At 43.1% G+C, this 13,495-nt stretch overlaps 1 protein-coding gene across 1 annotated transcript in view; it reads left to right on the top strand.

Annotated features, from left to right (window-relative positions):
• Positions 1-13,495, top strand: part of SRBD1 (S1 RNA binding domain 1) — a 227,030-nt gene that overhangs the window by 62,167 nt on the left and 151,368 nt on the right. Inside the window, exon 14 of the mRNA XM_073339107.2 lies at positions 11,855-12,012. Within this exon, the coding sequence (XP_073195208.1) occupies positions 11,855-12,012 (158 nt within the window). The remainder of the gene's footprint in view (positions 1-11,854; positions 12,013-13,495) is intronic.

Here is a 13,495-nt window from a genome sequence, read left to right as displayed (position 1 = left end):
AATTGCCATTGCAATAATGCTGTCACCGACATTGTTCTGACTCCATTTCACGTACCTGTCTGAAAGAAACTGACAAAATAATTGCTCTTGTTGGAAGTGGCCCTTATATTTGTCATCTCCACTACATGATAAATGTAGTAGTCATAATGTTGATTTGATACTGTACTATGGATTTTGTGATGGCTCTGTAAAATAGTCTTATTTTCACTGACACTGTAATAGCTGTGTCATGAGATGAAGTGTCACATGCAAGCTATATCATTCTGTTTAAATAAACAGGAAATTTAAAAGTCAAAATTTAGTAGTATTTGAGTCTATTTTGCCATTGGTGGGTGGGAGTTAACTACATAAGTAGGCTCCAGTGTGACTGACTTAAGTCCCTGAAGATCACTTCATAGTTAGGCTGCCATGTTGGGCTTAATTTGCATCATTCCTTGCTACAGAATCTAATGCGTGAATGGGGCCTTCTCTGGCCTTGGATTTTACCCATTGGTACAGCCCCTTGTGCAGATGGAGAAATCCATGGTTTGCCTTGCCTTTCCCCGTGTACACTATGGCGTTGTGTCACTGCAGCATTTGTGGGCTGGCCACCTATAACTGTAATCAGGACACATGCCCCAGCCCTGAGTCCCCTCCTGCACACAAACTCCCTCCCAGAGCCCGCACCCCCTCCCGTACCCCAGTCCCCTGCCCCAACCTGGAACCCCCTCCTGTACTCCAAACCCCTCATCCCCAGCCCCACCCCAGAGCTCTCCCCCCCTCCCCCCCCACCAACCCTCTCCCGTGCCCTGAAACCCTCATTTCTGGCCCCACCCCAGAGCCCCCTCCTACACCCTGAACCCCTCAGCCAAATCCTCCTGCCCGGAGCCCCCTCCTACACCCCATACCTCTCATCCCCGGCCCCACCTCAGAGCTCGCACCTCCAGCCAGAGCCCTCACCCCTGCCCGCACCCCAGCCCACTGCCTCAGCCCGGTGAAAATGAGCAAGTGAGCGAGGGTGAGCAATGGAGGGAGGAGGGATGGAGTAAGCAGGGGTGGGGCTTCAGGGCAGGGGGTGGGGCAAGGCAAGGGTAACTGGTTTTCTGCAATCAGAAAATTGGCAACCCTACCCAATGGGGATTTCTGGGGTCTGTTCCCAACTTTGACACTGATTCACTCTGTGACCTTGGGTGAATCATTTAACTTTTTGTGTTTGTTTCCTCATGTGTAAAATGGGATTAATAGTACTCAAAGGGTTTCTTATGACGCTTGGTTATATCAGGGCAAGTTCTAGTCTGAGATGCCCACTTGGACTCTCATTATAGTAAATGGATGGCACATGAAAGCGTATCTGAAGGCTAAATTTGCATTTAAAGGTTTGTAAAGCGATACGTGTAAAGCTTTAAAAGTGGACTTGTGAATTTGCTTGGTAACTGCAAGCTGGTATGACAGAATTTCACATATCCTATGATCGAGAGCTGAGGTGGGAAAAGGATTGAGGTATTCCCCTGAAAGCATAATTGGCCACATTCACTTGTCTGTGTCTCCTTCCCACAACTCCCTAGACTACTTCTGGCTTTTGAGAGAGCGGGAAACTATGTCCCTTTTCCCTCCTAGATATGTGAGGGCTTTTCATTTAGCTTATCTCCCACTCTTCTTTGAAAGTGTAGGTAGGGGTGAGGTTGAGATGACACTAGATCCAGTTCTCAAGGTCATCTTGCTGCACTTCAACTTTCATCTGAGCTGACCATGTTTTGTGGTGGGTTTTTTGGTCAACCGGGCTTATAGAAGGTGTCGTGGTCCATTCCTCTTCTCCCTGAACCTCCTTCAAATTAGACTTCAAGTTAAGGATGCTACAGTAAATATAATCCTTATACAAAATATATGACAAAACTATTGGTTAGTTGTGGTAACTGTCACAGATACTCCATAACTCTTACAGTTAATACATTAGTAGGGCCCTACCAATTCATATGCAAAATGTGTCACGGACTGTGAAATCGGGTCTCCCTCGTGGTATCTGGTCTTTTGTGTGCTTTTACCCTATACTATACAGATTTCATGGGGGAGACCAGTGTTTCTCAAATTGGGGATCCTGAGCCAAAAGGGAGTTGTAGAGCGGTCATGGTATTGCCACCCTTACTTCTGTGCTGCTGCTGGCGGGGGGCTGCCATCAGAGCTGGGCATGTGGCCAACAGCCGCCGCTCTGCGGTCACTCAGCTCTGAAGGCAGAGCCCTGCCACCAACAGCACAGAAGTAAGAGTGGCAATACCATACCGCACCACCCCTCTGCGCTGCTGCCTTCGGAGCTGGGCGGCCAGAGAGTGGGGGGTGCTGAGTGAGGGCCCAGCTCTGCAGGCAGCAGCGCAGAAGTAAGGGGGGCAATACCAGACCATGCCATGCTTACTTCTGCGCTGCTGCTGGTGGCGGCTCTGCCTTCAGAGCTGGGTTCTGGGCCAGCAGGCACCGCTCTCCGGCTGCCCAGCTCTGAAGGCAGCACCGCCGCCAGCAGCAACGCAGAAGTAAGGGTAGCAGTATTGCAACCTCCGCCCCCCAAAACAATAACCTTGTTTCCCTGCCTTCCCCCCCTCCCCGGCCCCAAAAAAAACCCAACCAAAAACAACCAACCTCCTTTTCGGGTCAGGACCCCCTACAATTACAACACCGTGAAATTTCAGGTTCAAATAGCTGAAATCATGACATTTACTATTTTAAAAATACTATGACCATGAAATTGACCAAAATGGACCGTGAATTTGGTAGGGCCCTATACATTAGGTTAAGAATAATATTGATGTGAAAATCCACTTTGAGTTGCAAAAACAGCCATAACACACACACTCCAGATAAGTTTGAGTAACAGCCGTGTTAGTCTGTATTCGCAAAAAGAAAAGGAGTACTTGTGGCACCTTAGAGACTAACCAATTTATTTGAGCATAAGCTTCCATGAGCTACAGCTCACTTCATCGGGTGCATACTGTGGAAAATACAGAAGATGTTTTTATACACACAAACCATGAAAAAATGGGTGTTTATCACTACAAAAGGTTTTCTCTCCCCCCACCCCACTCTCCTGCTGGTAATAGCTTATGTAAAGTGATCACTCTCCTTACAATGTGTATGATAATCAAGGTGGGCCATTTCCAGCACAAATCCAGGGTTTAACAAGAACGTCTGAGGAACGGGAGGAGGGGAGGAATAAACAAGGGGAAATAGGTTACTTTTTATAATGAATCAACCATTCCCGGTCTCTATTCAAGCTTAAGTTAATTGTATCCAATTTGCAAATTAATTCCAATTCAGCAGTCTCTCGTTGGAGTCTGTTTTCAAAGTTTTTTTGTTGAAGGATAGTCATTTTGAGATCAGAAATCGAGTGACCAGAGAGATTGAAGTGTTCTCCGACTGGTTTATGAATGTTATAATTCTTGACATCTGATTTGTGTCTATTTATTCTTTTACATAGAGACTGTCCAGTTTGCCCAATGTACGTGGCAGAGGGGCATTGCTGGCACATGATGGCATATATCACATTGGTAAATGTGCAGGTGAACGAGCCTCTGATAGCGTGGCTGATGTGATTATGCCCTATGATGGTGTCCCCTGAATAGATATGTGGGCACAGTTGGCACCGGGCTTTGTTGCAAGGATAGGTTCCTGGGTTAATGGTTCTGTTTTGTGGTATGTGGTTGCTGGTGAGTATTTGCTTCAGGTTGGGGGGCTGTCTGTAGGCAAGGACTGGCCTGTCTCCCAAGATTTGTGAGAGTGTTGGGTCGTCCTTCAGGATAGGTTGTAGATCCTTGATAATGCGTTGGAAGGGTTTTAGTTGGGGGCTGAAGGTGACGGCTAGTGGCGTTCTGTTATTTTCTTTGTTAGGCCTGTCCTGTAGTAGGTGACTTCTGGGAACTCTTCTGGCTCTATCAATCTGTTTCTTCACTTCCGCAGGTGGGTATTGTAGTTGTAAGAATGCTTGATAGAGATCTTGTAGGTGTTTGTGTCTGTCTGAGGGGTTGGAGCAAATGCGGTTGTATCGCAGAGCTTGGCTGTAGACGATGGATCGTGTGGTGTGGTCAGGGTGAAAGCTGGAGTTATGTAGGTAGGAATAGCGGTCAGTAGGTTTCCGATATAGGGTGGTGTTTGTGTGACCATCATTTATTAGCACTGGAGTGTCCGGGAAGTGGATCTCTTGTGTGCACTGGACCAGGCTGAGGTTGATGGTGGGATGGAAATTGTTGAAATCATGGTGCAAGTAGAGTAGGGGCGTTAGGGGACGAGAGCTGAGGAAGAGTTGTTCTAAGTCAGTCATAAAAATGTTGGCATACTGTGGGTCCATGCAGGTACCCATAGCAGTGCCGCTGATTGGAAGGTATACATTGTCCCCAAATGTAAAATATTTATGGGTAAGGACAAAGTCACAAAGTTCAGCCACCAGGTTAGCAGTGACATTATCGGGGATAGTGTTCTTGATGGCTTGTAGTCCATCTTTGTGTGGAATGTTGGTGTAGAGGGCTTCTACATCCATAGTGGCCAGGATGGTGTCATCAGGAAGATCACCGATGGATTGTAGTTTCCTGAGGAAGTCAGTGGTGTCTCGAAGGTAGCTGGGAGTGCTGGTAGCCTAGGGCCTGAAGAGGGAATCTACATAGCCAGACAATCCTGCTGTCAGGTTGCCAATGCCTGAGATGATGGGGCGCCCAGGATTTCCAGGTTTATGGATCTTGGGTAGTAGATAGAATATTCCAGGTCGGGGTTCCAGGGGTGTGTCTGTGCGGATTTGATCTTGTGCTTTTTCAGGGAGTTTCTTGAACAAATGCTGGAGTTTCTTTCGGTAACTCTCAGTGGGATCAGAGGGTAATGGCTTGTAGAAAGCGGTGTTGGAGAGCTGCCGAGCAGCCTCTTGTTCATATTCCGACCTATTCATGGTGACAACAGCACCTCCTTTGTCAGCCTTTTTGATTATGATGTCAGAGTTGTTTCTGAGGTTGTGGGTGGCATTGTGTTCTGCACGGCTGAGGTTGTGGGGCAAGTGATGCTGCTTTTCCACAATTTCAGCCCGTGCACGTTGGCGGAAGCACTCTATGTAGAAGTCCAGTCTGCTGTCTCGAACTTCAGGAGGAGTCCACCTAGAATCCTTCTTTTTGTAGTGTTGGTAGGGAGGTCTCTGTGGATTAGTATGTTTTTCAGAGGTGTGTTGGAAATATTCCTTGAGTCGGAGATGTCGAAAATAGGATTCTAGGTCACCACAGAACTGTATCATGTTCGTGGGGGTAGAGGGGCAGAAGGAGAGGCCCCGAGATAGGACAGCTGCTTCTGCTGGGCTAAGAGTATAGTTGGGTAGGTTAACAATATTGCTGGGTGGGTTGAGGGAACCATTGCTGTGGCCCCTTGTGGCATATAGTAGTTTAGAAAGTTTAGTGTCCTTTTTCTTTTGTAGAGAAGCAAAGTGTGTGTTGTAAATGGCTTGTCTAGTTTTAGTAAAGTCCAGCCATGAGGAAGTTTGTGTGGAAGGTTGGTTTTTTATGAGAGTATCCATTTTTGAGAGCTCATTCTTTATCTTTCCCCGTTTGCTGTAGAGGATGTTGATCAGTTGGTTCCGCAGTTTCTTTGAGAGCGTGTGGCACAAGCTGTCAGCATAATCTGTGTGGTATGTAGATTGTAATGGATTTTTTACCTTCTGTCCTTTTGGTACGATGTCCATCCATTTGCATTTGGAAAGGAAGATGACGTCTGCCTGTATCTGTACAAGTTTTTTTTCATGCAATTGATAGATTTCCGCTCCATACGGCTAAATGCAGTGCCTTGCATAATGACAGGTTTCAGAGTAACAGCTGTGTTAGTCTGTATTCGCAAAAAGAAAAGGAGGACTTGTGGCACCTTAGAGACTAACAAATTTATTTGAGCATAAGCTTTCGTGAGCTACAGCTCACTTCATTGGATGCATACGCATAAACTTTCAAACTCTTTTATCATACACTGCCTACTTTTTTTTGTGTGTGTCTTTAATTTTTTGGGTGCACAACTGAAACAGTCAAAAATGTTTTGATTTTTAGATCAGGCCTCTTGAAGCTTGTCAAATTGGGTATCCAAAACCAATAGTCACATTTTGAAAATTTAGGCCTCTCATAACTAGGGAGCCAGTGTCCCTCTGGAAAATATCTGCTTTGCAGTGCTCCTGCTTCTATGCATCTAAATTGTTTTACTGGTCACTGTCAGTTACTTTGCAGACAAGATTGCTCCAATTCATTTGACTGGCAGTTTGTATGGTAGATTTCTGGATTGATGGGATAAATGCAGTAACTGGTCTGCTACCTCCCTTAGGTGTTACGTCACTGGCACCGTACAAAGGTGCTGAGGAAGCGACACACTGTGACCTGAATCCTCTTAGCTATTAAAATAAAGTAGAGAGGTTTATTTGACCATTGTTGGTCAAAACAGTGAACATCATCTTGTGGGGATGTCATGTGCCAGCTTCCTTCTAATGTGCGAGAGCAGTTGCCATTCACAACCTGCTCTAAAACAAAATTCACTCTTCAGAGTCAAAATTTGTCCCTTTCCTGGAGTTTCCTGGAACTTTATTAATAAGTTGGTGGCCTGTGATATAGAGAAGGTCAGACTAGATGATCTGGTGGTTCCTTCTGGCCTTAAACTCTATGACTCTGAGCCAATAATACAATGACAGTTCTTAAATCAAGCCTTTTCCCAGGCTTGGCTCTAGTGTTCTCAGGCTGTTCAACCCACACCTTAGGCTCACTCTCATGTTCCTTATGTCTGGGTGGGATAATGAGCCACCAGCCTCTGTGCTTCAGTAGAAAAACCCTGGCCTTAACTACAATGTGGTTTTTAACAAAGACCCTAACAATGGAAAAGAACAACATCCAATTATTTAAGGGATACTGTTAAGAAATTTGGTTATAGTTTATACTGGGAGCAATAGTCTTTAATAACCTGGCTCTTTCCACTCATTTTTTAAACCAAGTACCCCCCCCCCCCACGTATGTGACTTTTGTGTGGTCTAACGAAAGTTATGTACTATATTAACTACTCAGAAGTAGCTGTTTGTTAAATAGGGATTATGTATGCATTACAATGGCTTGCAACAACAGTTTAGCTCTGCTCAGTCACATGAAATCATGGATACTTTTGCAATGCTGTGGAATAGATTTAATAGTCTTAAAGTAGTGTGGAGTACATACAGGAATACACTTTTTTCACCAAACCAGCACTTCCAAAGAAATCTTCATCAAACATTATAATGTGAAGTTTGTTGCAACAGTGGGTTAGTGCAGTTTTTTGTTTTGCTTTTTAAAATAAAACAAACTCTGGATCAGGTTAAGTCTGAGTTTAGGTCTTAAGTGAAATACTTTGTTTGTTCCTGAGTGGATGTTTGTCCATATGTTACTGTTTGGGAAAATTTGACATAATTGGCCGTTTCCAATGAGGAAAGGCCTGGAACTGGAATAATATGGGATTAGTACTGAAACTGAACTCCTGTGGGGAAGAATGTACAGCACCTGCCAATAGTATTCTTGGCTTGAGACAGTGAGCAATCAGTTTCTCACTTTTGTGACCACTTAACTCCTCTCCTTTTTTTTTTATCCTCTCTCTCTTCTCATCAGAAGTTTTTCTTTGGAGTCTTGCACAGGGCTGCTAAAGTACTTTAAAACCTCCTTTTAGTATTAACATCTCCAACTTTTTTTTTATTAATAAGTGTTGGAGCAGAAAGTTTCTAAGAGTGTATTGAGACTTTTACTCCTAGTGATGAGGAGGAGAGAACTTGCCAGCACGACAGTTACCTTATTTATTATTTCATTTCCTGCCTTCTACTTTCTTTCCTGTCAGGTACCATGATTGCTCAGACCTGGTATAATAATGTCCAGCAATGCTTTTGGCACTTCAGAATACTTTTTATTTTGTTGCAGTCCTGCCTGGAATAATTTCATAGGGATTCAACACAAGTGATGAGATGAGGAAATCTTTTTTTAAAGGTGTACTCCTTTCCTAATTTTCCATGGTCTCTCAAAAAGTGCTGAAGCTCTTTCCCTCACTGTTTTTTCCTATACATCTCATTTCACACCTGAAGTTCTCACAGGAAATATTGCTTGTGCTTTGCATATGGAAGCTGGAGTTTGGAAATGGAGTCCAAACTTCAGAACCCTTATCTTCCCGCTGTGACTCCAGATGTCCGTAGGCCAAGATTAGGGTAATTGCCCTTATTAAAATACTTCTCTTGGCAATCTGATGACTGAATGCAATTTTGAGTTTCAAATGCAGAAGAAAATTAAAGGAATCTCCATATTCTTTATATTTGTTGTTACTATAATCATCCTAGTAAATTTGAAATATGTTAAATCATTTGTTAAATTATTTTATTTTTCATAAAATGGCAAATGAGGATATTTATTTTCAAAATAATCAATGATCTTATGTTTAAGAGGGACCCCCCCACACCCACAAACCTTATTAATAAGAATGACCAGAAATTAGAACAACACAAAGCTAGGCATTTTATCATTTTTGATGCAGTCAGTGGTGCCCTGAGAACATAAAGGGAAAATAAATGTCAGGCTACCTGGGACAGTTTCATAAAGGATTAAATGACTATCCAAAATTTTAAAATTGAGGGCTGGCAGTCGGGGTGGTGGGTCATATCACTGATCCACATGTTGAATGAGAAGCAGGTAAAGAGAAAAAGAAAGGTCTATATTTGAAATTAAAAATACAGGATATTAAGTAATAGAAAGGACATACGTTATAGTCTCCACACACCTGGCACTTTCAGTACCATTTCCTGTTACTATAAAAGTGTCTTAAATCCGAGCCAACTTTAAACATGTTTCCATAAAATGTACAAAACTAATAACATGTGGCTAGGGGTAAATCCAATTCCTGCACAGGTCCCTGTTGTAGTAGAATGGGTAGATTGAGCTGCATGTGGGGAGTGGATGTCCTGTGGGTGATATAGAACCCGCTTTCTGGAGATAGAGGAAAGCCAGGGCCAGAGGATCTTCCGTTGTGCAGATTCTCCAGTCTTCACGCCCACACACCATGGCAGAGGCAGCGACTGCTTCTGCTGTTGGGTTCAGTGGCAGCTGCTATAGCTCAGCCACTCTGCTACCTGAGGGTGATTCCTTCTTCTACTCAATGGAGGCCAGAACACAGTCTTTGATGTACCTTTTGAAATGCCAGGGCAGCCTAGGGAATGTATGTAAATTTTGTGTACTTTTCATAATCTCCCTTTTGATGGAGGAAGGCCAGATGGCTATAGGAAAGTAGTGGGAGACAGATATATTAGCCCCAGGCTAAACAAATCCCTGTTACCAGCAAGCAAATAGCAGTTGCTCCAGGTCAATTAAGACACCTGGGGCCAATTAAGATCCTTCCAGAAAGCAGGGAAGACAGCTAGGTTGATTGGGACACCTGAAGCCAATCGGGGCTGGCTGAAACTAGTTAAAAAACCAGTTATTCAGGTGGGGGTGTGTGTGTCAGGATCTGTAGGAGGAAGCCACGCTGCTGGAGAAATGGAGCAGTACAAACCCTATCAGGCACAAAGGAAGGAGGCCCTGCGGTAAGGGTGATGAAGATATTGAGGAAGTGGGGGCGGCTGTGGGGAAGTGGTCCAAGGAATCGTACTCGTCCTGTTTCCAAAAAGTCAGCTACCAAGAGCTGCTACTATCAGAGTCCCTGGCCTGGAGTAGAGGGCGGGCCCGGGCTCCCCACTCTCCTCCCTGGCTAATCACTGAGACTGGGAGACAACAGAGACACTGCAAGGGAGGGTAGCTTCTCCTCACCACCCTTGCTGGCTATGATGAAAATGGCTCAGTAGGCTGTGACCCTTGCCTCTAGAGAGAGAATGGCTATGTGGAGGGTCGCAGTGAGCCTCTGAGGCTAACGTAATCTGCCAGGAAGCAAGCGTGGGACCTACTGAGACAAGGTCGGAGCTTTGTCACACCCTTTAGATAATATCTATGCTAATTTTGTGTTCTTCATACAGAGACAATTCCAGAGGGATTTTCTTTCTTTTGCATGAAGGATGCCTTTCCATAGAAATGCTTTGCAAAGGATGTGTGAAGGGAAACATGTGGGTGGCTATGTCTTTCTGAGTGTTGAAGGGACATCACCAACTTGCAATCTAGTCTGTTTTTCAAAAATTGGAGTTAAAAGTAGTTTCACATTCTACATATGTCCATGAGTCCGGGTGCTAGTAGTTGTGGTTTTAGTCATATTTTCCTATTTTTTAAAAATGTCTGTTCTCCTCATCGTTGCTCTGTGTAAAGAGGCTCACAAACTGGGAACAGACTGGCTCTTTGGGAAGCAATTGATCTGACTATACATAAAATTACTATCAAATGCACAAAATTAATTGATGTGTAAATGAGAAAGTTTATATATTTTCATAGAGAATTAATTGTATAGAAAAACTACAAAGAATTATTTTCCATTTATGGTAATCTTAGGTGGTGTTTCAGTGGTACATTAATGTGCAGAAAAGGGTTCCTTTTTGACTGACCAAGAAGACATACATTCCTGGGGGAAAAAGTGTGGGTACTTTTAAAATTATATGCAGGCTTATAGTGTTAGTTACTATATGACTCATCATGACTTCCTTAATTATCCTAGGTTTCAGAGGAACAGCCGTGTTAGTCTGTATTCGCAAAAAGAAAAGGAGTACTTGTGGCACCTTAGAGACTAACCAATTTATTTGAGCATGAGCTTTCGTGAGCTACAGCTGATGAAGTGAGCTGTAGCTCACGAAAGCTCATGCTCAAATAAATTGGTTAGTCTCTAAGGTGCCACAAGTACTCCTTTTCTTTTAATTATCCTAATAACTGATCACATTATAAGATGGTGCATGGATGTGTTCACGTGGAAAGAGAGAGGAAACCACTGAATACTAAAGATTCTTTGTTTAATAAACTTTTTTTATTCTGTAATAAGTGTAAACAATTAAGACATTTTGTTATCAGACATTCTCTTCTTGGCTGCTGTTGACATACAAGGCACATACTTTGCATACTTACACCTAGCAAAAGTACACATTTGTCTCAGATAAACAAGGATATTTGTAATAAGTGGTGCTAAAGTTACAGAACTCATTCCTTGGTCTTCAGTGGTATATTTCTTTTTTCTATCAAAGGTCATGGAAGAGGAAGAAAAAAGAGAATGTTTTGTATCTATGAATTTCTGCTTTGCCTGCAACCACACAAGCAAATGTTAAAACACATCAACTACACTATTATTATTTTGCATCTGAAATTGTTTATCAAATCACCAGTTTCAAATACAGTTGTGAAATACTGTAACTCATAAACCAGACTGGCTATCTAGTGAATTATAGTAATTTAGCAATTACATATAGAAACGACTTATCAGGCCATCTAGTCCATTTCAAGCTTACTTGCTTAAACCAGTTCTGCTGGGTGGTAATTTTCTCAGTAACTAGGAAATTATCCCAGTCTCTGTAGGTTTACATTAGAAGCTGAATTCAGCATAGGTGTTTCTCAAGGCCGGGCTGATGAGGATCAGAATACCATTCCCCTGCGAGTAGAAACTCAGCTTTGAGTAGAGACTACTGTCTGTTCAAAAATTTAATAGTGGATGTGTAAAAATAAGGCAGAAAGGAGTCTGTGCACTTTACACAACTTCTGGGTAACTGTAACTGCAAGCCAGTTACTGAGGCTACTTTCTTAGGACTACAGCCAATTTTTCATATAGTATCCCTGTTAAAGTAAATGTACCCAAAACTCAAGGAGATCCAGTGGACAGTAATGAAGAAATAATCAGAAATGCTCCAAAAAGCATGTACTTTGAACCAACTAAGAAACGTGTCTGAAAACTAACAGGGGAAAAAACCCCTCTTTTTTGCTTTCTATCCTCTAAGATCAAAGTTAACATCTGATGCAGAGAAAGAATCTATAATGATGTTTGGAAGAAATCTTCGACAGTTGCTTCTGATGAGCCCTGTGAGAGGACGTACTATGATGGGAGTTGATCCTGGGTACAAACATGGCTGCAAGCTGGCTATCATTTCACCAACCAGTAAGTTTAAATTCCACATTTTCCATCAGCTTTTAAAACACTGTTTAACTTTTGGAATTCACTGAATTATAGTAAAAGCTAGTTGTTATACAATATACTTATGGAGGGTATCTAATTTCTGTTATGATTTAGTCTTTCATGTTTGCATGTTATTTACCCTGCAAATTCCTTTAGTAGCATGGCATTAAATGTTATGGGCCTGAGTCTCCATTCCCTTGTCTAGTCATTTTCACCTGTGCAAGGTGGGAATGAACAGTTTTGCACTCTCATCACACAGTTGTAAATAATTAAAACAGGGCAGTTAGGATTTGAATCCGTAATGTGTTACAGCTTAAAATGGAATTAGCATTTGAATACAGTAACTCTCCACTTAACGTCCTCTCGCTTAACGTTGTTTCGATCTTACATCTCTGCTCCATTACAGAACATGCTCCATTTAAAGTTGTACAATGCTCCGCTATAACGTTGTTTGGCTGCCTGCTTTGTCCACAGCTGGCAGCCCCCTTATCAGCTCCCCTATGCCCCTACCCCAGCACCTCCCGCCCGCCAGCGGACCCTGCCTTTCCCCTGCTCCCCCCGCGTCCTGTCCGTGGCAATCAGCTGGTTTGCGGCGTTCAGGGGGAAGGGGGGAGGAGCAGGGAAGCCGTGTGCGGACTAAAGGGGGAGAAGGTGGGGGGGGAGGAGAAGAGGCGGGTTAAGGCTGGCTTGCAAATCCTGAGTGGTGGTGATCCTGACAGGGAACGCAGCTCCAAAGTGATCAGGGGAGTTGGTCATCTAATGACTTGCCATAAAGAAATTTACCAAGGAAAAAAAAGGAAAGCAAAACAACAGTCTCTAGATGTGTTTTTGTGAGTTCAGAAAGTTCAGCAAGAGGAGCAGCCGGACAATCCCCCCTTTTCCACTCTCTGACTCCACCACCTCAACCAAGCTTCATACTCAGCAATGACTGTAGTATTAAATTGCTTGTTTAAAATTGTTTAAAATGTATATAATGCCTTTTGTCTGGCAATTTTTACTCCCCCATTTACATTAATTCTTATGGGGAAATTGGATTCACTTAACATAGTTTTGCTTAAAGTTGCATTTTTCAGGAACATAACTACAATATTAAGTATTAAGTGAGGAGTTACTGTACTTCATAATTTTTTTCCTACACAAATAACCTGTTTACACACTTGGAAATTGACTTCTTCTCTGCTTGTTTTTCTTTAATATTGCATATTTTAAAGTAAACTGGCACTTACGGAAGGTGCAGGACCCAGCAGCTCTGGAGATCTGAAGCTGCACCTGTTCACCAGAGAACTTTTAGGGAGCTGCAGGGCAAATCTCCCTAATGTGCCTTAATTTGGTCTGGAGGTTTACCCCTGTAAGGATGTGAAAAGGTTTGTCACTTTCTCCTCCCATCCTGTTCTTGCCTTTTCTGCTGAGACCTCAAAAAAGAGGTATCAGGTGTGATGGCATGTGTTTTGTCATGTAGGTACTT

This window comes from Lepidochelys kempii, chromosome 3 (assembly GCF_965140285.1).
Source record: "Lepidochelys kempii isolate rLepKem1 chromosome 3, rLepKem1.hap1, whole genome shotgun sequence".
Classification (NCBI taxonomy): Eukaryota; Metazoa; Chordata; order Testudines; family Cheloniidae; genus Lepidochelys; species Lepidochelys kempii.
Note: the sequence above shows the minus strand (reverse complement) of the source record. Positions and strands in the feature narration are given on the sequence as shown.